The following is a 26082-nucleotide window of genomic DNA, read 5'->3' as shown; positions in this document are numbered from 1 at the left end:
TTGCTTTTCAGGTTCTGTAGTGGAGTTAGTGCTGTATAATAAAGATGCTTTTCAGTATGGTTTCCAGGTTCCAGAAAAGGGTATCCTCAGAAGGTTGGTGGTGAATCTATTTCCTGAGGGTGACGTAATGGTTATTTCCCATAGGTATGATGCTGGCTTTCAATTTCTTGCTGTAGGTGAGGGGAGGATTTGTCATCCTCGTCTTTGATACATCATTGATCTTTGGCACAGCCTTTGGCTTCTGATATTAATAGGGCAATTTGGTGTTTTGTAGTCTTTGCTAAATAATTGTATCAAAATTGTCTTTTACAATTTTCTGTGTGCTTTGCAGCACATGCCACAAAATCCAGGACAGCTGGCAGCAATGAGCTATTTGTTACTGGAAGCTTTAACAAAGGCCACCAGTTGTAAAGTCTGGAATTTCCCTCTTACACACTTGGAGAGGTCAGCGCTGAAGTCCCCTGGTGTTGTTAGCAGTAATGAAGACTTGTCCTGCTTTGATAAATATTTTGGCAACAAAAAGACAATTTTGCGCCTGGGTGTGCTAATCTTGTACCTTTTACCACAGTTTGTTAAAATATTGTGTTTCAAGAGCATAAACATTGATAAAACAAAGATAATTGTCTCTTTTAATAAATAAGGAAACAAAATCTTGAAGCTTGCTTGTGATGCAGCTTGTAATAGATTTTGGGAGTTAATAGCCTCAGTAGTTGAATTCTTGCCTCTTTTGCATCTGTGTGTTGTTTTTTTTTTTTTTCCCCACAGGTACTTCCTTTCTGACTTTCAGTAGCAGAGAGAAACTAAAGACCTTGAAGAAGGACGGTCGCGGCCCCTTGCTTGGCAGTAACAATGCTGCAGCGATGAGATTATAGTGAGCCCTTCCTGTGTGGCCTCCATGGGTCCCACTCAACTCAGCACACAGGATCATGGGAAGAGGGTGGCAAGCGTATTTGAGATGGAGGAGGAAGGGCTTTCGCTCTTCCCTGGCTCAGAGAATCCCCCTGAGCATGCAGGTATGGAAAAATTCTTACTAAATCCATGCAAGCTAAAGGCTATCCATTCTTTCAGCTGCAAGCAGAATTGATAATTGACAAAATTTTAGGGTGAGTTCTGCTGTGCTTGAGGCACTCAGAGGGAATGTCTAAGAATAGAATCAGTTATTGATAGTTGAAAATGACTGGGTTTATCCAGGTGATAAATGTGTTGAATATTTTGCTTATTTGACCTTCTAGAGGCTAGGTCCGTGGCAGTAAAATGAATTTCTTTGTTAGCCTTATCAGAAGCTGCTGAACAATAAAGCTTTACTACAGGTGACAATCCAACAAGGGTTAGTGACGCAGAGAAATAATAGGTTCTCGCAGATTCATATAATGGAAAGACAATACTAAGTTTCCTCTACACGTTTCTGAGGTTAACTGATGTTAAAAGAGTATCAGGAAATGGAAATGAGATTTTGCAGTTATAATTGTTACTGAGACACACAATCCTACACTTTCAAACTGTAAGAAGACATAGTATAACATCTTGGACAGGAAACAGGACAAAAAGGAAAGCACAAGTGAGGTATCCAGCATAGTATCAGCAACTTAATGAAAATATGAGGAATAAATGTATTTGTTGAACAGTCAGGCAATGGGCAATCCCTGATATAAAAAGAAGAGGTGATCTGAACGTTGAACGAGGACTTATCCGTAGAGTAGAAACAAAGAGAGTAGTTGAAAGGTGAAAAGATACTACCCAATGAAAGTCCTTAAAACAGATTTGAGGACAGGAAAAGAAAACAAATGATAAATGCCTTACAAAAATGCAAGAAAAAAAGGCACAAAATGTGGAAAAAAATTATTAAATAGATGGTCTACCAAAGAAGGAGGACTAATGAGAGCTAAAGGTGCAGAGATGGCATTCATGCTTGATACATCTCAAATTATTTGTGTTATCTTTGACTACAGAAAATAACAATAATAAGCTATATAACTGAAACGGTTAGTGTTCAGAGATAGAAAATAATTTGTATAGATCAAAGAATAAGTCTATCTGTCTCAATAAAAGGTCACAGGAATGGTAATCAGACATTTATGTAATGTCTTAAAGACAGCTAAGAAATTCACAAGATGGACAGATCCGTCTTGTGGAAGTCACTGGATTACTCTGCTGTCCCTCAGAAACATATGAACATCATTTGAGGCTTCTGCAAAGTTATTATACCAGTTAATATACATGCAATGGCAGACTAAGTAATTTGAAATAACTGTAGGCATTGCATAATTTCCTCTTGGTAACAGATGGTGTGAAGAGAAATACAGTAGAACAAGAGAGGGGAACATCAGAGACTGAACCTTTCTGATGACATTTTCCTGCTGTCCAATCTGCAATGAGAAGTGCGGGCTGAAATGAGTGACCTCCAGACCTCTGTAAAGTCAATGGGATTGAAAACGAACACCAAGATACTTAAGACTGTGAAAACCAATATGTAGTCAAGAACACTAATAATAATTTCTGAGACTGACCTAAAACTGTTTACCATTTCAGGAACTTAAGCAGAATAGTAAGCGTAACTGAGAGTAAAGATAGAAGTATTGGAACCATACGTATGAAAGTGAGGCGTGCCATTGTAACCCTGATGCTGATCAGGAAATGCAGCAGCCTTGTCCTGCAAACCAATTAACTCCAGTGTAAAGGCTTTCCAGGCATATCTAAACATAATCTGGAGACTTACTAAGACATGCTGTTTGTAATCTTTATGAACAGCTGCCATAGAAGAATCTATAATATCTGACATACAGAAAAATACTTGCACTATGAGCTGTGCAGAAGGATGTCAGATGTCAATGTGGCTAGAATTAAATGGAAGGAAAAAGACAGACAGCTAATAGGGAGGGAATACACAAATAACATGGGCAAGCATTTGGCTGGAATGCTTAAGGTAAGATGCGTTGGAGTAGACCAAAGAAGTTTTCAGAACGCACAGCCACTGACAAGATTAAGATCTGTCAGAATGACGTAGGAAGAACTGGGAGCTGCTGCATGAGACCATCTGAAATGTGAGGCAGTAGTGAAGGCCCTGTGTTTCAGATGGAATAACAAGGTTTAGTAAATGAACTGTCAGTATGAGTGTGCTTCAGTTTTAGGAGTGGGGAGCACTCTTCTTGAAGAAATGATGGCTTCAGGGTTCCAAAGGTTCACAGAGTTTGTGCAGTGTGCTGCTTGCCTGCTTATTGCCCCTAACTCCATGAAGTTGCTGTCTTCTGTCTTGACAGTTTCCCCAAGTGTTCCAGTTACAGGGATTGCCTACTCAGTCTGCTTTTTGTAGAGTCACAGTTTCAGCACCGGTTTTCTGTCACTGTTTGACTGCTGAACCATTTTTCCTTATCCTTGTGCATGAGTATGGCAGAGAATAGAAGTAACAGAACTGGAGGTGAATTCTGAAGAAAACTACTTTCTGCACAGTCTTGGATTTCAGCTCAACTTTTTTGCAGCTCTTTCTCACATTGGTAACTTAACTGTCACTCCTGCTGATTGAAAGTGCAGAAGAACATCTGGCCTGAGCGTGTTTTAGCTATTTCACCCTATTTTGGAGGGAACAAGTGTGAAGCTATATCTGCTTATATAGTTGAGGTGAAACTGTTTGGATTATGTCAGTAGTTGGTTAGTTGCAGAAGATATGCTTGCCCAGAAGGGAAGTCTGTGAAATGGGAGACTTGATCTTTTCATCCGTGTGTTTGGGAGATAGTGGGTTTGAGTGAGGATATTGGTTATTGTAAGGAACGGGGCAGTCAGCTGCAAACACCATGCTTCCCTCATGTATGTGGGTTTTCTTTTCTTTTTTTTCCCCTTTTCCTCGGTACTGTTCGTTTCGGTAGAAAATCCCCCCTGAAGCGGAAGAAGGGCCCAGCCCCTAAGATGCTGGGAAATGAAGTGTGCAGCGTGTGTGGGGACAAGGCCTCCGGCTTCCACTACAACGTGCTGAGCTGTGAAGGCTGCAAGGGCTTCTTCCGCCGCAGCGTCATCAAGGGTGCACAGTACGTCTGCAAGAATGGCGGCAAGTGTGAGATGGACATGTACATGCGTCGCAAGTGTCAGGAGTGCCGGCTGCGCAAGTGCCAGGAGGCAGGCATGCGGGAGCAGTGTGAGTGCAGGAAGTGGTGCTGACGGGAGCACTGTGGCGTTGGGACAGGAGGCGTGTGGGGGCAGGCTGGGGGCTGATGGGTGTAAGGAAAGGGGCAGCATGAGTGCTTGGGGGTCACATGTGAGCCATGCAGGCTGCATGTTGGAATGTGTGTGGGAGGCCACTGAGAGCTTAGCAGGGATCACGTGGAGAGGTGAGGCTGTTAGTGGAACACCAGTGGTGTGCTGAGAGTCCCAGCCCTGCTGTATTCCTTGTAAGAACTCGTAGAATATGGCATCAGAGGAAAGACTCGCAACTAAGATTTACGCGTTCTTCAGTATGCTGTCAGCTGTATCAGTAAACTCAGGCTTCTGTCTGTCTTGTGATCAGGACTGCAAGGTTGGTCACTGTGCTCCTCGAACAACAGGCACTTTCCTTTGCCTCATACTGTAAGCTTGTGACAGAGGTCAAGGGCGGCACCACAGTACTGCAGCTGTGTTTGTGCAGACCTGATCTCGTTGCTCCCTTCAGTGAACTCTGCTATTTTTCTCACACTAGCCATAAGACTGCTGTTTCTGAATATTCAACAGTGTTCCTGCTCACATATCAGGAACAGCCCTCTTTTGCCAAGGCATCCGGGTTTCATCCCATTGCTGGCCAAGACTGACTGAATGGATGCTTGCTTAACGTTAAATCTGTGTGAAGTCTCCTTTTCTGACATCCAGCACCCAGAACAGTGAGGAACAGAGGGTATTTTGGAAACATCTTATAAAAAATACGCCTGCAAAAAAGTAAGTCCCACTGAGCTGCACCAAGGAAACACGCTGTTCATTTTTTGCACCATGAAACATGGTACACCTAACGTATGTAATCAGTATCTTTGTCATGCTGGTTTGTATCAGCATTACGTATACTGTCTTTGCCCCATTTCCCCCTACTCCTGAGAGCTACAAAACATGTATTTGAAAAGCTACGTAGCAAGGCTACCTGTCCACCTTGCTACTCTTCTGTTGCAGGTGGATACTAGAGAGCCTCAATGTGTTTCTGCGTTTACTCATTGTCTTATGTTGAAGACAGCTCAGGAAAATTAGGCCAAAAGGAATCTTTGGGTTGTTATTATCAAGTGCTTGGCAATTCTTGTCGACGCTGTAATCCCCACTGCAAATTCGCCTTGTCAGTCTTGACAGAAACTGAGGGCTTTTTCCTCCAGCTGTTTCACTTGGAAGGTCATTCCAGAACTTCCCTCTACTAATTGTTGGAAACATTCTTCTAATTCCCAGACTGAAGTTATTCATGGCCAGTTTATTGTTCCTAAGCCAGTGTGAACCATGAGGTTAAATAGTTCCTTCATGGCAAACCGAGTAACTTAGATTGCTTTGAATTTAGCGTGGTGTAGAAGCTTGCAGATATAGATAGTTTTCAAGATTCAGTAATATCTGGTAACTTGTTACTTGGCTATAAATTCTTTGTGCATCTGAGTCCCAAGATGAGGGACTGTATTCGCTTGGATCAATTACTTCCCTTCTTAAATTAACACTGTGACTAGCATTCTCTAATCTTACAGATCCCCCTTAATTTGGTAATTGTATTGAATGTCTTTGCTGTTAGAACTGTAATTTCTGCGCGTGTGTGTACCTGTGCGCGCATCCTCCCTGTTGGAAGTCAGGGATAAAGATTACTCTCAGCTTGAATGTGCTATGTTCTTTGTCTTTCCCTCCAATCCCGTGGACTGTCCATTTCAGAATGCTCTCTCACAGTAGTTCTCCATTTCTTGTCTTCATGTTTAACATGATTCTTTTGAGAAGTGCAAGTATATACTTGTTCAGTTTTGGGGCCTGCCTTCCTGTGTAGCAGCCATGTTTCCTTGTTACCTGTGCATAAAAAATGACCAAAGAATCTTTCAGCACTTTTTAAATCTTGTTTGCAAAGTCAAGTTGGTTTGGTTTTTTTAATATCTGTTCCTGAAGATACGGTTTCTTTTCCAGTCAGTCCCTTTTCTGCTTTTTGTTCGTTCATCACTAACTCACAGGATGATTCTTTTGAAGATAGTCCTTGGATCCAGGTAGTTTCCTTTTTTTGGATGCAGCTTGCAGATAGTTTTTGCAACTTTGACTTAAAGAAACAACAAACCTCCTCTACATTCAAATCAGTGAATTTTTCAGTTTAACTTAGTTACGGGCTGTTAACAGGTTTTTGTATTTAAATTAGCTAATGAGCAGTTGGTCCAATAAGATTTTTCACAACACATGCCTCCGAGTTGTTTTATTCCTTACAATGTTACATCTAAATGGCATATCCTTTCACTTCACGACTGAAGAAGACTTCTAGTCCTACTCCTGAAGGACTTGTGGTCCTCAGTACTTTTTATGCAAAGCTATTCTTTCATTATTCATCTTGTGGTATGTTACTATTCTACAGTCTGCTGCAGATGGGCTGTGTAGAAAATTGTCCTTTCACTCTCAGACTCCATCCAGTACTGACTCTGACCTCTCAAGAGGAAGATGAAATGACACAAGCTGTTAATTTAGCAATATCAGAAAAAGACACAACAGCAGGATAATATGAAATACAATGGACACACCATGGCATGTGAAGAGAGCACCTGTTGGAATCTGTTATAACATGACATTTTGGGGAATTGCTCAATGGGGAAAGTCATTGTTATCTTTGAGATCTGCAGGGCATCATGAAGGGAGCTTCTGTCCTTTGTGAACGCTTTGCATGACAGTATGATTAAAAGAAAGGCAATGGAACAACTTAAAGTGGGGAAAAGAGGGAGAAACAAACAATCAGTATCACTGCTGTCTATGTTGTGTACACTCTGACATACCAGATACAGGCAGCTGTGATCTCTGCCTCTCCATCCACAGCATGTTACCCTGTGTTTACTGTGGTTTCCAATGTGCTCCTATGTCACGATTGATCTCTGGCTATTCCTGCTTTAGATGTTCTGTCTGAAGAACAGATCCGACTGAAGAAACTGAAGAAGCAGGAAGATGATCAGGCTCGGACAGTCGTGGTGCGTCCAAACCCTCCAAATCCACCAAGCCCTTCCCACAAACTGACGCCTGAACAGTTGAGCATGATAAAAAAGCTTGTGGCCGCTCAGCAGCAGTGCAACCAGCGCTCATTCACAGACAGGCTCAAAGTGACGGTAAAACTTCTACCAGTGTACCCAAAATAAGAAAAAGTGAAGTTTGGGGAGTCGGGGTTGTGGGTAAATTATTTGGGAGAACATAGATACTTTAGGCATTGCATCTGTGGGCTAAAGTTCTGTAAAGAATAGCAAAGGATGATGTTCCAATGTGTCTCATTTTCTTTCTCTGTTCACTTCATCTCCTCATCTTTCTGCCCTGGCTCCATCTTTCATATATATATATATGCTGTCTCTTCCCATTCCCACAGCCGTGGCCCCAAGTTCCTGACCCTAATAACCGTGAAGCAAGGCAGCAGCGTTTTGCTCACTTTACAGAACTTGCAATTATCTCTGTGCAAGAGATTGTGGACTTTGCCAAGCAACTACCTGGCTTCCTGGAGCTCACCAGGGAAGATCAGATTGCTTTATTGAAGACATCTACCATAGAGGTGAGAGTTTGGCTCCACCACAATACATAGTAGCAGAGGTGAAAGAATTTGGAGTACCCACCTGGAGAACTGGTTCCATCCCTTATTTTGGGATGGCAGGCTGAAGGACCTCAGCTATGGGACCGTTACTGCAGTGTCAGGCTATGCTGGCAAAGGGCCATGGAGGAGAATGAGGCAAGAGCCTTGGTAGTGGTAAGCAGGTATTTCCCCCTTCCCAGAAGCAGACACCGCAAGGGATGCAGCAGAACTTACCTTGGAATTTTTAAGCACTCTGAGAGAAACTGATTGGAGGGTGGGTGGGTGTGTTTGTTTCAGAGATGCTCTAACACTCAGCAAATTATCGATGTTGTAACATTCTTTCCTGTTTTCAAACCAAGTATATCTATTTCTGGTTTCAGGTGATGTTGTTGGAGACATCTCGACGCTACAATCCAGAGATTGAGAGCATCACCTTTCTTAAGGACCTGAGCTATAATCGGGATGACTTCGCCAAAGCAGGTGGTGCATTAGACAGGTGTTCCTTCCTTCCCTGTGTCTTGTGTTCTTTCACCTTTTCCTTTTTAATGTGGGCTGCTGGCAATAGTATGTGGGGCCTTAAAGCTCAAGTCACGTGAGAGGTTTAGAACAGGACCAGACCAATAGCCCCACAAACCTTTCTTTGCTTTTAACATGTGATACTAGCTCAGTTCATGTCTTTTTTTTAGTGTGAACTTGCTTTGGAAAATTTGGACTCTTACAGCATGAAAATGTTGCTGTAAGTGTGCACCTAGTGCTAGCAGCTGGTGTGAACTTCCTTGCTGGTAGAGATCCAACGTGGACATGTGGTCTTAGAGCCATATCAGATCACAACAAATCAAACCCCAGTCTTCTCTCCTTTGCAAGTGTATCACTTGCTAATCTAGATGCATGCTTTGAGTGATGACATTAATGTGATTACATTTCAGTTGATATGAAGTCTATACTGAAGATCCCTGCAGAGTGCTCTAGACATGTCATCAGCTCAGTATACGATGGTCTGTGGTGATGTGATTTCTGAAGTCTATTTTTCCAGGAGCAATGAGTGTCTGTAATTTCAGATGAAGTAACAGGAAGTGTGTATCTTCAGCATTTCTGAAAACGAGACTTTGGCTGTCCTTCATGTGATTTCTTTGATTCTTTGGGTAGCTATTTAACCATTTATACTTGAGATGGCTTTTATATACAACTTTCCTCTTTGATGCTCTTCCTGGTAGCCTTTTCCTCAGATTATTAGGAAGGCAAAAAGCAGGCAGCCAGAAAGATTCCTTCCATCTTGTTCATCCTTCTCTGATGCAGCTGTACTGCAGGAAACTTGGATGCTGTTTTGGGGGAAAGGGCTAAAGTTTTCAGCATGATTGTATAGCACATAGCATAAAGAGACCAGATTTGACAGTGGCCTCTGTATGTTATGACAATAAATATCAATGCATTTCTGCCTGACTGCATTTATCAAAGGAGGTGATTGGAAGCCTAAGTCAGGCTCTGCCTCAGCTCTCCCAGCTTTTTGAGATGAAGGAAATGGCATAGTTCAGACTTCATGGAACTCTGTATTTTCAGCTCAGATGGACTTAAGATGAATCTGGAGCATGGGATTAAAGCTTTCCTTGAAAGCAAGAGGGCTGCTGGGTTTGAAGGAGGTGATGGTGTGAGAGTGGAAAGTATAGATGTACTTGTGGGCTTCTGACTTTTTGACGGACTTATCTGATAGTCAATGTTGTGTTCCTTTAGCTGTTGCCTAGTAATGTGCTGTGGGGCATTTAAGGCTCTAAGAAAACCCAGAAATCACGTCATTTTACAGTTAGAGCCCGACTCCTCAGCCACTGTTGTTGGTGCTCGCCAGTAGTGGTGGGATGTAAAGGGAGGTTTCAGCCACCCTTGGAACATAATGTAAGGGTTTTTCCCTGCCTGCCTGTCCTCCCCACTCACTGGTGTACTGTGGTGGGTTTCTGGCAGCTTATTCCATGAGAGGGAGGGGGAGAGAGAGGAGACAATTGTCGTTGCCTCACCTTGTTCTCTTCTGTTTGTTGCAGGTCTGCAGTTTGAGTTCATTAACCCCATCTTTGAGTTCTCAAAGGGAATGAATGAGCTACAGCTCAACGATGCTGAATATGCACTTTTAATCGCCATCAACATTTTTTCTGCAGGTAAAAAGCCAGGGAGATCTGAAGAGTTGCAGCAGTGAGTCAGAGGGCAAAGAAAGTAGAGTTAAGGAAGGTCACGAGCTGAAGAGGAGTAATAGAGGGTGTATAGGGTCTAGTGATGAAGGGAGCATCTTACTACTACTGCTTAGGGTATTCATTATATTCTGAATTTTGTAGTGCCACCTCCAGAGGAAATTAGATTTCCCACTGCTGGAAAAGTGTATAGAAAAATCAGCCAATATTTATCTTCCTCATTTAGAAATTGCTATTTTACTGTCCCCTTAATGTACTTGGCAGGTCTCTGGTGTGATGCAGGTCACACGGCATGAGTGACATCTAGTGGTCAAGTAAAGATTCTCTGGATGCGAAACCAGTATTGCTCTGGGCCAGGACAGGGCTTTGCAAAGAAACCACCTCTACTCTTTACTTGTGTCTTCTGTCTTGTGACCTGAAAGATTAATTTTTTTTTTTCCTTTGTTCCTGTTTTCTAACTGGCTCAGCTGCTGGAGAGACTTTCCGATTCCCTCGTGAATGGGCAGCTTCTCATCTTCACTGGGACAGGAATGTGAGACCAAACACGCTTATATAGTGCTCTTTGGTCTCTCTAACCTTCCACCTCTATAGGAGTCAGATTGGACTCCCCATGTGCAGTAGACATCACTGAGAAAGAACAGTTACAGAAAACTGACATAGCTGCTGCAGTCGTAGATGACTCTGCCAGCTGCACTGGGTGAATGCTAGATGAGGTTTTGGGGAGAGACCATACTGAGGGACTGGGGTTAGGCAGGTATGTCAAGTCCAGTGAAACTGCTTGTGGCAATCTGCTTACTTGCAACATGCTTTTTGGCAGACCGACCGAATGTGCAGGACCAGTCCCTGGTGGAGAGGCTGCAGCACACCTATGTGGAAGCCCTTCATTCTTATATTTGCATCAACAGACCAAATGTAAGTGCCTGACAAGAACGTCTCCAACAATGACGCAAACTGATTGATTTTGTGTTTATGCAGGCACAGTTCCTGCAGTACTGTCTGTAACAGGTCTCTTGCTGCCTGTACTGTCATGCTTGTCCCTTCTGTGGCTGTTTGGTAGCAGCTGTAAATGCAGGATTTGTGAGCTGTCACAGCCTGCTGTCCTGTATCACGTTCTGTAGTTAGTCAGCATGAAAAGTCTGGAGTTTTGGGACATGGTGTAGCATTCGTGTTCCTCCACACTGCCGCCTCCTGGAGAATGCCGGGTTTAGAGGAAGTCAAGATTGTGGTTACAATGCATCGTCTGGTGTGGTAATTTTTTTTAACAAAGTTTTAGTGTGAATTTACTAACGGCTGTCTATTTGTCTGACTCTGCAGGACCGCCTGATGTTTCCACGGATGTTAATGAAGCTGGTCAGTCTTCGGACACTAAGTAGTGTCCACTCTGAACAGGTGTTTGCCCTTCGGCTGCAGGACAAGAAACTCCCTCCCCTGCTCTCAGAAATCTGGGATGTGCATGAGTGACCGCATGCTCCCAGGGCACTGACGTGCCAACATAATGCCATCTCCCAGCCTTTGCTAACGAGAAGCCAGCCTCCCCTCTCCAAAGCACTGAACTCTGGGCTAGGCAGTGCAGGGAGTGATGAGCCTGGGGTTTCAGTGTTGTCATGAGACTATGCAGGACGCAGCTGGGGTAGATCAGATGGGGGGCTTGGTTTCAATGTAGTGCCCATACCCCAAAGGCATAACGTGAAACATCTGAAAACGGTAGAAATGAAGACCTTCCCCCCACACACATACACCTCTTTCTTCAGAGTCTTTTTCTTCTCTAAGCATGTCCTGAGGACTTGGCCATTGATCCTCTCCTCTCTTGTTGATTATGAAAATGAATTTGCAGGAACTTGCCAAACCCTCTCTATTGAGAGTAACCCAGCTCAAAAGGCTTCTGCAGGGTCCCCAGTGTACCTGGGTCTGAGGAGCTCAGGGAAGTCAATGTGGATGTTCTAGGGGTTTCACTGGGTTTCCTATAAATAAAATCTCTTGTATGTGCTGCCCTTTACCAACGATTCCAAGAGAAGTAGCTGTTACTTCTTTATTATGAGACTTCATCTCTAGAGCTGCCCTTTCATTCTGTCTCTCCTTTGGAAAAAGGATTCCTCTGATGTGTAGTGCCCTTTGTCTAACAGGGAGGCCCTCTGGGTAGGGAACATTTGTACATCAGAAAGGTGTCAGGCATAAGGTAGTGGATTTTTTTTAATGTAATACATCGCAATTTTATCTCATGGTGGTTCTCAGCCAGTTCACTTTACCTATGATTTGCTAACAGCTGGAAAACTTTAGTTCAAAACAAATCAGGGCATAGATTTTTATCTTTAGGGGTGGAATAGCAGAAAGATAGGTGGGAAGAACTGGTACCTAGGCAAGGTAGGTGTGGCGGAAGGATCTCAAAAACTTCCAAGAATTTGGAGCATGTAGTATGTGTTCCAAGGTGGTGTGAAGATGTATCGGCCAGGGAGAGAGGACATGCTGCATTTAGTGAAATATGTGGGCATTGCGTAAGCTATGGGCTGCACAATTCTCAGATCATGGGCTGCAGGAATCTTGGGTGTAGCCAGATCCACCTGCATCTTCTTCCTTTTGCCAAAGTCTTTCCAAGGTACTTGCTCAAGGTTTTAGTGATGGTCATGGGATATGGAGGTCCCTCCTGTATGAGGAGTGCCAGCTGCTTTAGAAGGACACTTGGGTCTTGTATCCTGTCTTCACTTTGGGCACTGTGAGATCCACACTGGATTTATGCCCCAAGTTCTTAAGTATCCACATCCATAAGTATTCTAGGATTTACAGCAATATTTTGTCTGACAGAAGAGAAATATACTGTTGTAAAACATGTTCCTTATTTTCCCAGAAACAACATCTTATGGCTGATCTCAGAGATGTAACCTTAAGTATCCTGGTAGCTTGGTCTCATAAGTCTTTTCTGTCATAGGGGTCTATGTTTGCTTGCCCGGTGAGCATCCCAAGAGCCTAGGTTCACATGGCTCGGTTTTTTTGTTTGTTTTTGGTTTATTTTTTTGGCTGTGTATCTGAGCGCTATGCCCGTGGTGAGGGTATCGTGTCCATTTTGCACTTGAGGTTGGTCCCCTGCCACTGGCCTTCACTCTGCACCTTTGTAAAGCACTTGTAACAATCTGTAAAATAATCTGTTGTTTTTTATAACTCATTGCAATTGCAAAAATTCTTGTTTAAATCTGTATTTTTAACTAATCTGTTTGAGAAATGTTAATGTTTATATAAAAGAATAAAGCCTAATACAGGATTCTGACATTCTCTGATGTGCTGTCATTAGACTGAAGGAGGGTGGAAGAAGTTCTTGATGTAATGAGTTCAAAGCTGATACAAAAGTGAGTATATAGGTTGGGCAGAAGCAAGAAGTGGTGAAAAAGAGCGAGCAGTGCAATCCCAGGCAGTTTCTTTGGGCCTCTACCATGAGATTTTAGCTTGCTATGCACCTTGCTGTGTGCCAGAGCTGGCACATAGGTGAAATGGATTTAAGTGCATGTCATGAAGACCATGAACTATCCATACATACCTCACCTTAATTTGTACAGCTACATTCAGAATTTAACCCTTTTATTCCATGTGGTCTACTCCATTTTCTGCATATCATGGCTCACCAAAATTGAAATAGGAGTCCAGTGTGCCCCTGGCTGTTGTGTGGATTTCAGCAGGATCCCAGCTGATACCTGGTATGAACACATCAGAAATGATCAGCATAGGAGAAGCAACAGGAATAGCTGTCCATACGCATTACCTGAAAGGGAATGGTAGAATGGGGGAAGCAGAGAGCTGTCCAGCATTAGCTGCTTCCTAAGCACTTGACGATCCCCTGCCACAATGGGAAAGGAAAGCAATTGTCAATTCAGCAAGGCTCCACGCCACAGGCTATTCTGCTGCAGCCTCTGCATTACTTTAGAGTATAAAATCTAAATTGGAAACTACTAAACCAGAGGAAGAGGGAATAGCAATAGGCTTATAGGAGACTGCAGCGGGGTATGAGGTGGGGAGTCATGAGCAGAGCTTGAGAGCTCAAGCCAGCCCTGGGTGGATTAGAGGGCGGCTGGGCCCTACTCCAAGGACTTGCTAAAGAATGAGGCTGTCAGCAGTCAGAAGAGGCAGTGGCAACGAAGCTGCAGTTTCATTTTTAGCTTCACTTTCTTCATTTTGAACTGCATCTCATTTTTATTAATTTGAAGAGAAAAACTGCATGTAAATTTGACGGATTTTCAAGGTACAACCCATAACGTTGCTGTTGATGGCAGTGGTGAAAACTGATTTTCCTTGGCTCTGGCTTCTCCATCCCTTTTCATTATCATGTAATCAATATAAGCTCCTTGTTTACATATTCATATTCTCATTTTTTCAAAGTGCTTATCAGTACAGAATTAGTTTGTTTTATAGCAGGTTCCCAGGTTAGCCCAGGGAGCTCAAGTAGGTGTGGGGGAAGAACCTTCCTTGAGATCAGTGGCCCTTTGTACTTTTATATTTGAAAAATGCTACCTAGGCTTGTGACTCAGTCCTGCTGCTCTAAGTCTCTGTACCCTATCTGTGTCAAATTAATTTTTCTAACTTGGCCACTGGAGAAATCATGGGGTGCTTGAACCACGATCTCAGGAAGTGTTGCCTGTTGGCTGTACCCTTATCCAACAGCTGTGTTTGATCTATTCAGATCAATGGGGAGGAAGAAAAGATGGGTGTATTTCTGAAATCCCAATTCCTCTACAATGGGCAGACTACAGATGTGGAATACCAAATCAAGTGTTTCAGCATTTTGCACCTTTTTTTTTTTTTTTTTAAACCATTGGGATACTTGCGGTAGTTTTGGTTGCATTTTGGGTTTATTTTATTAATTTTGGTTTTGTTAATAAACGGATTTGGTTGCGCAGTGTACTGGTTTATAGGAGCTTGGAAGGAATTAAAAAAGCTGTATCTCAAGCTTTTAATAACCAAATTCTCTTGTGATCTTATGAAGCCAGTAGCAAATCAGCAAGTAAGTACCTCAATACATACAGGGTAAACGTACACAGCACTATCTCCTTGTTGTAAGGTAGTGTTTCCTTATCCATGTGGCTCTCGCTGGCCTTGCTTGCCTGGAGGTGGGCTTTGCTGTGAGGCTTCACCTTCTGCTTGCCAGGACGAGGTTTGAAAGCAGTAATTCGACGCTTCACGTGGCTGAAATGTTCCAGGTTATCTTCATGCACCCCGGTCTGGTGAGCTGCGTCCGCGCAGCTTTTTGTCCTCCCTGCCATCTTGCCTTCAGCCTCCCGGCTGCCTCTCACCGTCCCCGGGTAACAACTGAGCGTGATGGCGCCGCGGGCCTCGGCAGGAGCGGGCACCGGGGTGGTGGCAGAGGCCGGGGCTCCGCGCTGCGGCCTCGCCCGTCCCGCAGGTCCAGCCCAGAGGAGCGACTGAGGCGCCCGTTGAGGCGCCCGGGGCGGCCGGCGGGGCGCGAGCCGCTTCCGCGTCCCTCCCCGCGCGCCCCTACAGCCCTCCCCTCCGCGCGGGGAGCGGCGGCGCGAGCCAGGTGCAGCGCCCCCCCCCCCCCCCCCTTTGCGGGAGGCTGGTGAGGTGGCTCCCCCCGCCGTCGCTGCGAGTGGTTCGCTCCGCTCCTCCCTCTCTCCCTCCCTGCGGGTGGCGGTGGCGCGTTCCGCTCCTGGCGCTCGATGCGGAACTGGCCGGGCGGCGCAGAGCGGCCAGGGGGCGGTGGCGGCGGCGGCGGCAGCGGCGGGGCCGGGCAGGGCAGGTGAGCGGGGGCAGCCCGGCCGGGCGCGGGGGCGGGTGCCCGTGCGGGCCGGCACGCAGGCGGCGGGGTGCGTGTGCGTCCATGCACACGTCAAAAGCGGCGAGCCTGCCCCACCGCCGCTACGCGTGGGTCGGGCAGGGGAGCGCGGAGCCCGGCCGGCGCTGCCTGAGGTGATCCGCACCCAGACAGCTGGCGGTAGGGCCCCCCCCGCCCGCCTCGGGCTTTGCCGCAGCCGCCCGGCTGGGCGCTGTGGTGATGCTCGGGTACGGCGAGCCCTTCCGCAAGGTCACTGCAGGAGGGGACAGAGGTGGTGGTCCGCCGCTCCGGGGAGCGGGGCGGGCCGAGCTCTGCCCCGTCTTCCCGGGGCTCTGGCTCCGGGGCTGCGCGGGGCCGCTCGTCTCGATGGCCCGCGGTGCAGTGCGGCCGCTCCGGGCTGTCGCGGCGGGGCTCTGCCGGCAGCCGGCCGGTGGCGGAGCGGTCCCCGGGCGGGAACGGACAGCAGCCCCTGGGGAGTCGCTTGCGGGTTTCCAGCGGAGCAGGGGACCGCCGGCCGCCGGGGCTGGCCGGCCCTGGAAATGGCGGCGTGGCCGGCCGGGGAGGGGGCTCGGCCGGCGGCGGGTGTGAGGGCGCGGAGCCCGCCGCCTTCCCGCACAGCGGGGCGCCCGGCGGGCAGGGCCGAGCCCGGGCCTCCCAGCGGCTTTTCCTCGATCCCTGCCGGGAGGAAGCGGGCGGGACAGTTAGGGCAAGTAGAAGGGAGACGTAGGGCGGACTGATCCCCTTTGAAGAGGTTAGGTGTGCAGCTTTGCGAAGGGATTGCTGCAGTAATGTGACTGGAAAGGTGCTTTTACTCCTTGGTTTGTAAACAGCAGATCCTGTTACTCCCCAAGACAATAGAATAGGAAATCCGCTTTATACTAGGCAATTTCTTACAAAGTAACCTATAAATCACGAGCATTTTCCCCTTAGAAATAGGTGTCACCACCTTGCTGTGTTACTCACTTTTATTTTCAGGCGGAGGAGGGGAAGAAAGCTTGGTCTGCGTTACTGTTTGTGTGGAGGCACGATAAAGAAGTGCTTATAGAAATGATAAGCCTTGGAGGAAGCTGATTTGTCGTCTGGCTTTCTTCTCTCCCTTTTTTCCTGAACTCACCCATATACCACACTGTTTTCACAAAATACATACATTCACAAAATACACAAAATAACATACATTATAAATTTGCAGCCCCACGGAGATGGGGTAGAACTGTGAATCTGGCAATACGTTGTGCTTTCCCTAGGCAAGCCAGCCATTTTCTCTACATTCAGTACAACTCTGGGTCAGCATTTCTGTTGGTATGCTCTCAAGTGTCCTTGCTGTGCTCTTTGCAGCATCACTTATCTGCAAAAAGTATGTTACTGGTAGACAGAAACAAGGGGAGGGAAGATGTATTGTGGTGTCCTGAGGGTCACATAACCAAACCAAAGTCGTCCAAATATAGGTTATTTGGGAACTGTCTCTGTTTTTGGACTTTATACTGCTTGAATGTTGGGAACTGTTTTGGATGGGCACAAAAAGTACTTGCTGTTTTCAGCACTAATGAAAATCTGCAATCCTGACACATCAGAGAGAGAGCACCTCAGACATCTAACATAGCTGAAATGCAGTTTTTGCAGGATCTAATCTGGCCATCCCCTCATAGCATGTTATGTAATACTGAACAGATCGATCATTACAGCTATAAAATAGTTCTTTTGCTTCACTGTTGTATTGTTAGAAAATGCATAGCTCTTGGACCCAATTTAATATACCCTGGAATTAATTATACACTCATTAAACATCTTACTGTGTGTTTAATAAAATGCAAAATCATCAGCAAGTCTCTAGAACACTTTTGTTTGGAAAATAATATAGCCTTGTCCACACTAAAAGATCTTGTACATGCCTGTCCAGTGGTGCTGCAGTTGTATCACAAGTCTGGACTTTTATGTTTTTACCAAATTAACAGCTTTCAAGCTGTAAGCTTCAGAGTCCTACTGCATTAGTTTCCACACCATTACTACTTTTAAAACAGTCCTAGTTTTACTACGATGGGCAAAAAGGAAAATAATGTCCACACTGAAAGAATGTTGTCCATACAAAATGCGTAATATGGCCAAGATATATTTTCATTATGTATGTTATGTGCCAAAGCCATGAATGGTGGTGAACCAAAAGCTGTGTAGCAACTGGCAAAAACCCCAGGTCTTCTAGTTTCAAGTTTTCATGGAAAAACATAAAGTAAATACTCTAGAGGGCAAACCTCTTCTTCAACCTTGATACCATTCTGTAACTCTTTTGAAAGCAGAAAGGGTGTGTATGTAATGAAGTCCAACTTCAGACTGTTTCAGAAGGATTTTGGAGATGGAGAAATAAAATTTTCAAGGATTTTTAACACTAAGCCTTGCCCACCTAGCCAAAGTAGCTTTTTATTTTTTAGAGTGTCAGGATTGATGGTTCAGTAGAAATGGTAGAGGCATCAGTGCATCTCAAGTCTTACTAAAACACTTGTTCATATAATCTTCCCAAATTAAATTAATGTTGGCTTTGATTTTATGTGGCTTGAGGTGAGGGGCACAGAGGCTCATCGTTTATACCTTTTCCCCTCTCACCTCAAGCCATATCAAATATTCAAGTTTTGCATAGACAGGATATACTAGACATACCTCTGCAAAGATGTTCAGTCTGGTCTATTTAATATCTTTTGCAATGAGTCAGTGGAAAAAACAAATATTTGTGAAAATTTCTGGTATTAAATTAGCAAGTCACAAGTACTCCTGAATTCTAAGAGAATAAATCTCTTCACAGTTTTTAATTTACAGCACTTGAGCTAACAGATTTTCTGATACTTTTTCCCAGATACATTTGTTAGAGAAATTACTTTCTTTTTTGGGGAAAAAATACTGTTAGAGACTTAGTGCATGAGAGTGGATAACAAATGATGTAAAATTTAGTGACTTGGCTGTCATTTCGCACCGTAGTTTTTTAACTAGGTGGGTAGTGCCATCATGCTTACAAGATGGAAATTGATACTTTTTTGTTAAAACCAAGTACAGAGTTGAATGTTTCACTTACTTTCCATTAGGAAGGAATCGGAGACAGGCAATGCATATGTTACAACCCAGATTAATTCCTGCAAATGTCCTTTGGCCCTATTGTGCCTGCATTTAAGATATACTGCATTAAATTTCCAGGCAGCCCCTTAGCAGACAGGCTTTGACATAGTTATTCAATGCACTAGTAGAAAATAAAGAATGCAGCTACTGATTGGGGATTTGCAGCAATGAGGAAATGATTTAGAAACAAGAATGAAAGCTTGATATGCAAGATTAATACCACTTCCCCAGCTTAAATGATCTCCATCTATCTCAAGGTGTAAATTTTCATGAAGGAAAAGCATCGTCAGTGACCTAATGAGACACGTAGTGAAATAAAAATGAGCAGCATGAGGCATCAATTAGAAGGGAATGTTTTTTAGTGGGATAATCTGTTAATCTGTGGAATAATTGTGATATTTCTTTTGATGATGGAAGGGTTTGCTGCTTTTCCTTCTCCACCTCAAGAGCTATGAAAAACTATTACGATGACCTGCTGTTCACTCTCTGTAACTGAGCCTGTATAATTCAGCTGGTCTTTGCTCTGTTGTCTGAGCTAGAAAATAGTTTTAGAGCAGTTAGATTCTCTGTCACTGGAGGCCTTTAAACCTTAAACGACCACATGAAAATTACTGTTGATGATTGAGAAACATGCTCCTGATTTGTCTCTTGGAACTCAATAACCAACTGAAACCCCAAACCCAGCAAAACTCTGAAGAAATGACCCACATGCTGCCAGGAGCTCTAAAATCTCTTCATACCGGAAAACTCTCAAATGGAGAGGCTCTGCCTTTTAGTGCCCAGAAACCACTGAATTGTGAGAGGTTGTGTTTACTTTTAATCACTGCTACTAGCAGGACCCTTGCAGTGATTTAGAAGTAAGAAGTGCTGCTTGCATATGCCTAAATTACCTATGCGGAGGCAGTTCTCGTGCTGTGTTCTTAGGCATTGCGGTTAAATGAGAGACTGTTGTGTTTCCAGGTCCCTGTGAGAAATAATGCATCAGTGTAGCAGCAAGGAACAAAGTTTCATGGTTTTCTGTTTCTTCCACAGCCTTCAATATTTCACAGCAGCAGCAGCCCTCAAAAAAGGGCTGGTCATCGTGTTGCCTTTGATGTATCCTGTAATGTTTGTCAGATCTCTCCTTTTTGTTTTGTTTGTAACTAATTTCTAAACAGTTGTTCTAAGTGGTATTTGTGAGAATCAGGAAATGAACTGTGGTTTTTTTACACAGGGGACAAAGATACGCAGGTTGACAGTAATGTATCTGATGACCTCCAGGAACTGTGTGTTATCTTATGAGCAGAGCAGCCTTTTTTTTCTTAATCTGTTCCTCCTCTTTGTCACATCTGCGAGTTCAGCACCATGGTTGTGTTCTGCTTCCCTTTATATTCTAACTGAATTTCCCACTGTCAGTATCAAATGTTTGATCGTCTTCCTGCCCGTAGCTTTGGCACCAGCTTCCCTGGATCTCTGCTTGCCTGGGTATATTGTACTTGCTCTGGAAAGGTCCTTGTGGCAGGAGATGGGGTGTTCTGCCTCTGCCCGTTTGCATCTCATCAGATAGCAGGGGGAGAGGAGTGCTTGTTGTGATGATTGATGATAAAGATGATTAAGAATCAAAACTGGTATTCACCAAAATTGCTTCACCCACAAACACTGAGCCACTCTGGTGCTGTGTCTGTGTCTGTTTCCACTTGATAGCGGTTAAACTGCGCTCTGCTGGAGCTGCAAGCTGGGCATGCTTGTTCTGTCGTCTAGGCCACCTCGTTTCTCCCTTCTTTCTCTCACTAGTCTTCAGACGTATCCAGCAGGTGTTGTGTTTTCTGTCCTTCCTTTGCCGTGGTGACTGCCGATGTCTAGAAGGTCCTCTCGGGACCCCTTGTTCTGTCACTCGCTAGCCCTAACAGTTGCTTGAGGCGGTTTGTATCCCTTCTTTGCTCTGAGCTTGCTTCTTGCAATGTTCATGCATGTGTGAGTCTGCCAAACACATGCTTCTCAGGTCCCAGAGCTCTAGCAGAGAGAAAATGGACTTTTCTCTTTGATTTCCTTTCAGTTTTGACCAGCTGATACTATGATTTATCATCAAAATTAATAGTAGGATTGGTTTGAGAGTAGGAATTTCTGATCTTCCGCAGTGTTCATGAAGAGAAGGGGAAGGTGTGTAGCAGGAAGGCATAACAAGGCAGGTGGCACACGTGGGGAGACAGGCTGAGCGTTTCTAAGATGAGGCAAAACAGATGTGAGGCTCTGAGTACCAGTTCTGTGGTGCTAACAACAGCCAAATAACTGGATAATTTCAAATACTTCTCTTTATTTTCTGGTTCTCATTATCCTGAGCAATGTTTCAGTGTTTCCACACTGGTTGTGAGTGTCCCCCTTTCCTGCCTTATAAATGGCTGGAATTCATTGTCGGGATGCCAGCGAGCCTGTCATTTGTCCCTGTGTGGCACATCTCCAGGAAGGAGAGTTGAATGTGCCTGTATTTGGTAGTGGTGGTGCCATGAGCGATGTAACCTGTTAAATGAGTAGGTGAATAGCTTGAAACCTATGTGCGAGGAGAAGCCACTCGTCATTGGTACACTCCTCACTGTTTGCCTGCGGTGTGTCTTTTCTACCTGCTGTCCTCTTGTACAAGTCTCTTCTCTGAGCTGCTGGCCTAGAGCTGTTTACCGTGGCTGGGGGAGGCGTCGTGGCAGGGGAGAGCACTGAATAATTTAGCAGTTGCAGCTGCATCCAGCAGTTCTCTCAATTTAAATGTCACATGCTTTGTTGTTTTCTTGTTAATTTTTTATGGCTGTACATTTGCAGTGTTTGGCTTTTGGAAGAAAACCTGCTGGTGCCCGCATTATGGGAACTGTGGCCTACTTCTCAAATGGGAACTGGACAGAGGGCTGGGAATGGAAGCATCTCATGGGTGCTGGGGTCTAGGCTGCGCTCAGAAGCAGCGAGAAAGTTTCTCAACTCAAAGCTCGAGCCGAAAGCAGTTCTGGTTTGGAAAAGAATGTAATGCTGTAGTGGTTGCAGAAGGTGAGGCTAATTCAGTTTGGGGGCATGGTGTAGGTTTTGAGGTTTTGGGTTGCCTCCCCCCCCCACCCCCTCCTTGCAAAGTGTATGAGCAGCTGCTACTGGAGTTTTGAGGATCAATGAAAAGCTGATGAGGTAGAAATAGATGAGAAGGCTCTTGTATTTTGTGATGGTGACGTTGCACAAGGAGGGGAAAAAAAGGACAGACTTGAAAAGAGTGAAGGGCAGGGAGCCAAACCTCCTGTGTTACTGTTCTCTCATGCAAATCTCTGGAGATTATTTTTAAATAAAAGATGAATTCAAATTCGAACAGTGTAGAGCAGGAGAACTGGCTGGGTTGACAGAGGGTTTTTATGCCGGAATTTATGTTCTATGATGTCACGGTTTAACCCCAGTCAGCAACTAAGCACCATGCAGCCGCTTCCCCCTTCCCCCTCCCGGTGGGGTGAGGAGGAGGAAAGGAAAAAAAAGTAAAACTTGTGGGTTGAGATAAGAACAGTTTGATAAGTAAAGTAAAATATAATACTAACAATAGTAATAATGAAATATATTAATAATAATAGTAATGAAAAGGAATATAACAAAAAAAGGGGGGGGGGGGAGGAAAAAAAACCCAGTGATGCACAATGCAATTGCTCACCACCCACTGACTGATGCCAGAGCCACGATCTGCACCTCCCAGCCAACTCCCCCCTGTTTATATACTGGGCATGACGTTCCATGGTATGGAATACCCCTTTGGCTAGTTCAGGTCAGCTGCCCTGGCTATGCTCCCTCCCAGCTCCTTGCACACCTGCTTGCTGGCAGAGCATGGGAAACTGAAAAGTCCTTGGCTTAAGATAAGCGCTCCTTAGCAACAACTAAAACATCAGTGTGTTATCAACATCATTCTCACACTAAATCCAAAACACAGCACTATAGCAGCTACTAAGAAGAGAGTTAACTCTGTCCCAGCCGAAACCAGGACATACGAGAAGAGGGTGAGTGGTGCTCTGCGTGCCGTGCACTATGAGGAGCTGCAGGGAGGATCACGAGAGGTGTTCCAGGCAGTACAGGAGGGGAGGAGAATAAGGTCTTTAACCTAAATTGAAGTGTGCGAAATGAACTAGGGCTGAGGCTAAAATCTGTCATCTCCTTTTTATTAGCGAGTACTGTAAAAGTGTATGGTTCTCCTGCATTAGTTTATTGTTGATGTTTTTCCCCAAGAGTGTAGTAGAATAAAGTGGATAACAGTATTTGCATACTGTTCTTTCTCACATGCTTATCTCTCATGGCTTATTCAAGGCCTTGGTCTTGATTTTTCTTGTTGTTTTTCTCTTTTTTTTTTTTTTTTTTTTAAACAATTCCTAGATGAATGTCCCAGCTGCATGGTTTTCAAGTATCTACTGGTGGGTACAGCTGTGCTTCTGTGGGGCAGGTACTGCTGGGACTACTCCTCTGCATTTGCTGCTGACTGCATGTTTGCGTTAACACACTTTGCACATCCTTTTTGTGCAAGACTAAAGGAGCAGCTGCAGTGGATATCTGTGGAAGCATCCTGTGGGTACCTGGATAAGCGGATTTTGTCAGCTGCCGTTGGTTTTGTCAGCTGCTGTTGGTACTCAGCTTTCCGTGAGCAATAACGACTTCTGATATTGGTAGTATTCATGGATATGGAAAACCTCACCGACTGGGAGGTGTTTAATATGTTGCAGATACTACGCTGTCATCTAGCTCGGTGGCCCACAGGCGCCAGAAGGGATATGTTTCAGCATTGGCTCCAGGCGGTCCTTGTGCCTGGGTGAAGCTTGTTTGTAGTGTGGGCAGTGCTGGGAGCTTTGGTGGTGGAGCGGAGGGGGTGGAGCGCTGCAGCTGCTCTATAAATAGACTCGACAGGCTAAGATCTAGGGACTAAAGATTGGGTTGCTATGGAGATTGATCTGAATCAGATTACCTGTGGGTCTGTTTTCACAGCATGTGCATATGTGGTGACTGCGTGGTCTTGCGTGTACACCAGGCTGCTTTAGCCAAGCATTTGGCTGAAGCAGGGCAGAGAGAGGAGGCAACGCTGAAGGGCCAGCATATGACAAGGATGGGGAAATCTGTCACTATAGCAACCGAGAACCTGAATCAGTCCAGCTTCACTCTGTGATGCTGCAAAAAGGTTCCTGTCTGTGTGGCATGATACTTCTGTTTGTGAACTAATTCTGGTCATGTTCAGTCTATTTGTTGGCATCCCTGTCCATGCTACCTCCATTTTGCTCTGGAAAACTGATGTGGATGCTAAAGATGTTTGGCTGTGTCAGTACTGTTTTCAAAAGGCAAAGAGATGATATCATTCTGTAGTAGCAAAGGAAGAAATCTCTAAATTATTATCATTCTTCAGAAGGGCTTCCAAGGATGTCTTTTTGTATTACCAAAAACTGTTTTCACAATTTGTTTTCTAATTTTCTTTAATCTGATTTATTCTGTCCTTTCCCTCAAGCTTTATGGAGAGAGGAAAAGTGGAAACAGTTGGGATGCATCTGCTGTTTTATCTGTAAGGAACTCTTACTGACTCAAGTGATGTGTGTGCTCCAGGGAGGATGCTTTTAGAATCTGCCTGCAGTCCTGTTTTCTACTGGGTGATTTCTTATGCTTGGAACTATCCCTAGGCATTTCGCAGAACCACACCTATATTATAGGCTAACCATACTAGATAAATATGCCATTGTCTGTTTTAGGCATGCTTGCAATGCTTTGAAAATGCCTCTTTTTTTTTTTTTTTTTTTTTTTTTTTGGTGCCAAAGTGCTAGTATCTTTTTAGGAGTCACAGCATTGGCATGCACTGCTGCCTTGCCAAGGTGGATGGTAACACACAAAGCAGCTGCACCAGTATAGCAAGTCCATCCAGGTCTGACTTTAGAAATTGTTCCATGTTCTGTCAAGCTCTGGAGAAGGGGAGGTGTTCTCAACTCATCTGCGCGGTCATCTGTGTTTCTTGTGTTAGTAGAACGACTGCAGTATCGGGATAATAGCGATAATGGGCTTCCTAGAATGTTGCATTTTTTAAAGTATAAAACTACTAGCAGTGTTTAATGTTAATATAGCTGTTAAGCAGAGAAAGTGTAAAATGGCTCATGTGAAATGGGGACTGCTTATCTGCTTCTTTAAAAGCTTAGTACAAGCAAAAATAGTATGTGCTATACCAGAGATAATGGCTGGAATCACTCGAAACAAACTTGGAGGAAGAAGTAACCAAAATGTCAGTGGTAAAGATTCCATAAAGATTATTAAAATGTCTAAAGACAGGTCAAAGCTACCATGAGTAGATCATATTGTGCTTCAAACTGTGTTGATTTCAGTTCTACAGAGGCTTAAGTGGGGTTCCTGGCCACACAGGTGAGATTGGCTGGTCCTGAGGTACTTGCACCTATTTCTCATAGCTTAGCAGATAGCTGTCTCAGTGTACTCAAGGTGTGTAATGTGAGAAAAGGAAACATAAATCAACCAAAAAGTGGGCATTGAAACTGCTGGCCCTATTTGTGTTTGTTTCAGCTTTCAGTTTAGTCCAATTGGTATGGATCTTGAGTTCACAGTAAACAATGCACTAAGGTCAGGCATAGTGGCTATAGATCTGAACTGAGTACAGACTGTCTTGGCTGAGAATAAATAGAAATTCAAGATCTTCCAAGGACATTTGAGAACTGAAGATTTAGTTCCTTTTGGACATGGCTGGAAATCTGGTCTTTCGCAAGGCGAGATTTCAGTGAACCAGAATTCATGTGGCTTCTGTCCTGTAATTCTTGCTGTCTCCTTCATGACTTCCTCGTTTTTGTCTTAGAAATTAATGTCCCCCTGTATGCTTGCTCTTCACTCAGTCAGTTAGTCAATTGAATTGTATGACCCTGATTTATATTCTAAAGGTATCCATGCACTAGTGAACTGTGCAGTGTGATCCTTGTACCAGATAAAAGCAGGAGATAATGGAAGGAGAGGCCTTTCTGGTACCATCCTAAACTATGGAAGAGTTGGAAGGAAAGCAGGGCTTAACATCTGCCTGTTGGAAAATAATTGCTGTCTTCGTATCATTTTTTCAAGCAATGATTTAAATACCTGCCGGCTATCATACAGTTGAGTGTAAGGCTGGCCTATCAAATCTGGAAGCTTCTGTGTGAGGAGAATGACTATAAGTGAGCTAAGTTGGGTTAACAGTTTGTTGTGTTCAAGTTATTCTTTGACTAAATGACTTTGTTCCTCTGGCTTTGTGTCTAGAAAGAAAAGACACTTTTAAAAAGACTGAAGACTCCAAGGGGTAGCTGAGACAAGGGTGCTGCACAGTTCATGTCTCTCCTGACTAATGC

The 26082-nt window shown here is 44.4% G+C and overlaps 1 protein-coding gene across 1 annotated transcript in view; it reads left to right on the top strand.

Moving 5' to 3' along the window:
- Positions 1 to 13135, top strand: part of NR1H3 (nuclear receptor subfamily 1 group H member 3) — a 29496-nt gene extending 16361 nt beyond the window's left edge. Inside the window, 9 exon segments of the mRNA XM_050896965.1 lie at positions 766 to 1013; positions 3861 to 3869; positions 3872 to 4126; positions 7051 to 7259; positions 7511 to 7690; positions 8089 to 8188; positions 9739 to 9852; positions 10700 to 10794; positions 11197 to 13135. Of these exon segments, the coding sequence (XP_050752922.1) occupies positions 896 to 1013; positions 3861 to 3869; positions 3872 to 4126; positions 7051 to 7259; positions 7511 to 7690; positions 8089 to 8188; positions 9739 to 9852; positions 10700 to 10794; positions 11197 to 11343 (1227 nt within the window). The 5' untranslated portion in view covers positions 766 to 895 and the 3' untranslated portion in view covers positions 11344 to 13135.
- Positions 13136 to 26082: the final 12947 nt, after the last annotated feature.

Source organism: Gymnogyps californianus, chromosome 5 (assembly GCF_018139145.2).
Source record: "Gymnogyps californianus isolate 813 chromosome 5, ASM1813914v2, whole genome shotgun sequence".
Classification (NCBI taxonomy): domain Eukaryota; kingdom Metazoa; phylum Chordata; class Aves; order Accipitriformes; family Cathartidae; genus Gymnogyps; species Gymnogyps californianus.
The sequence above is the reverse complement of the archived record's forward strand: the minus strand, read 5'-3'. Positions and strand labels throughout refer to the sequence as shown.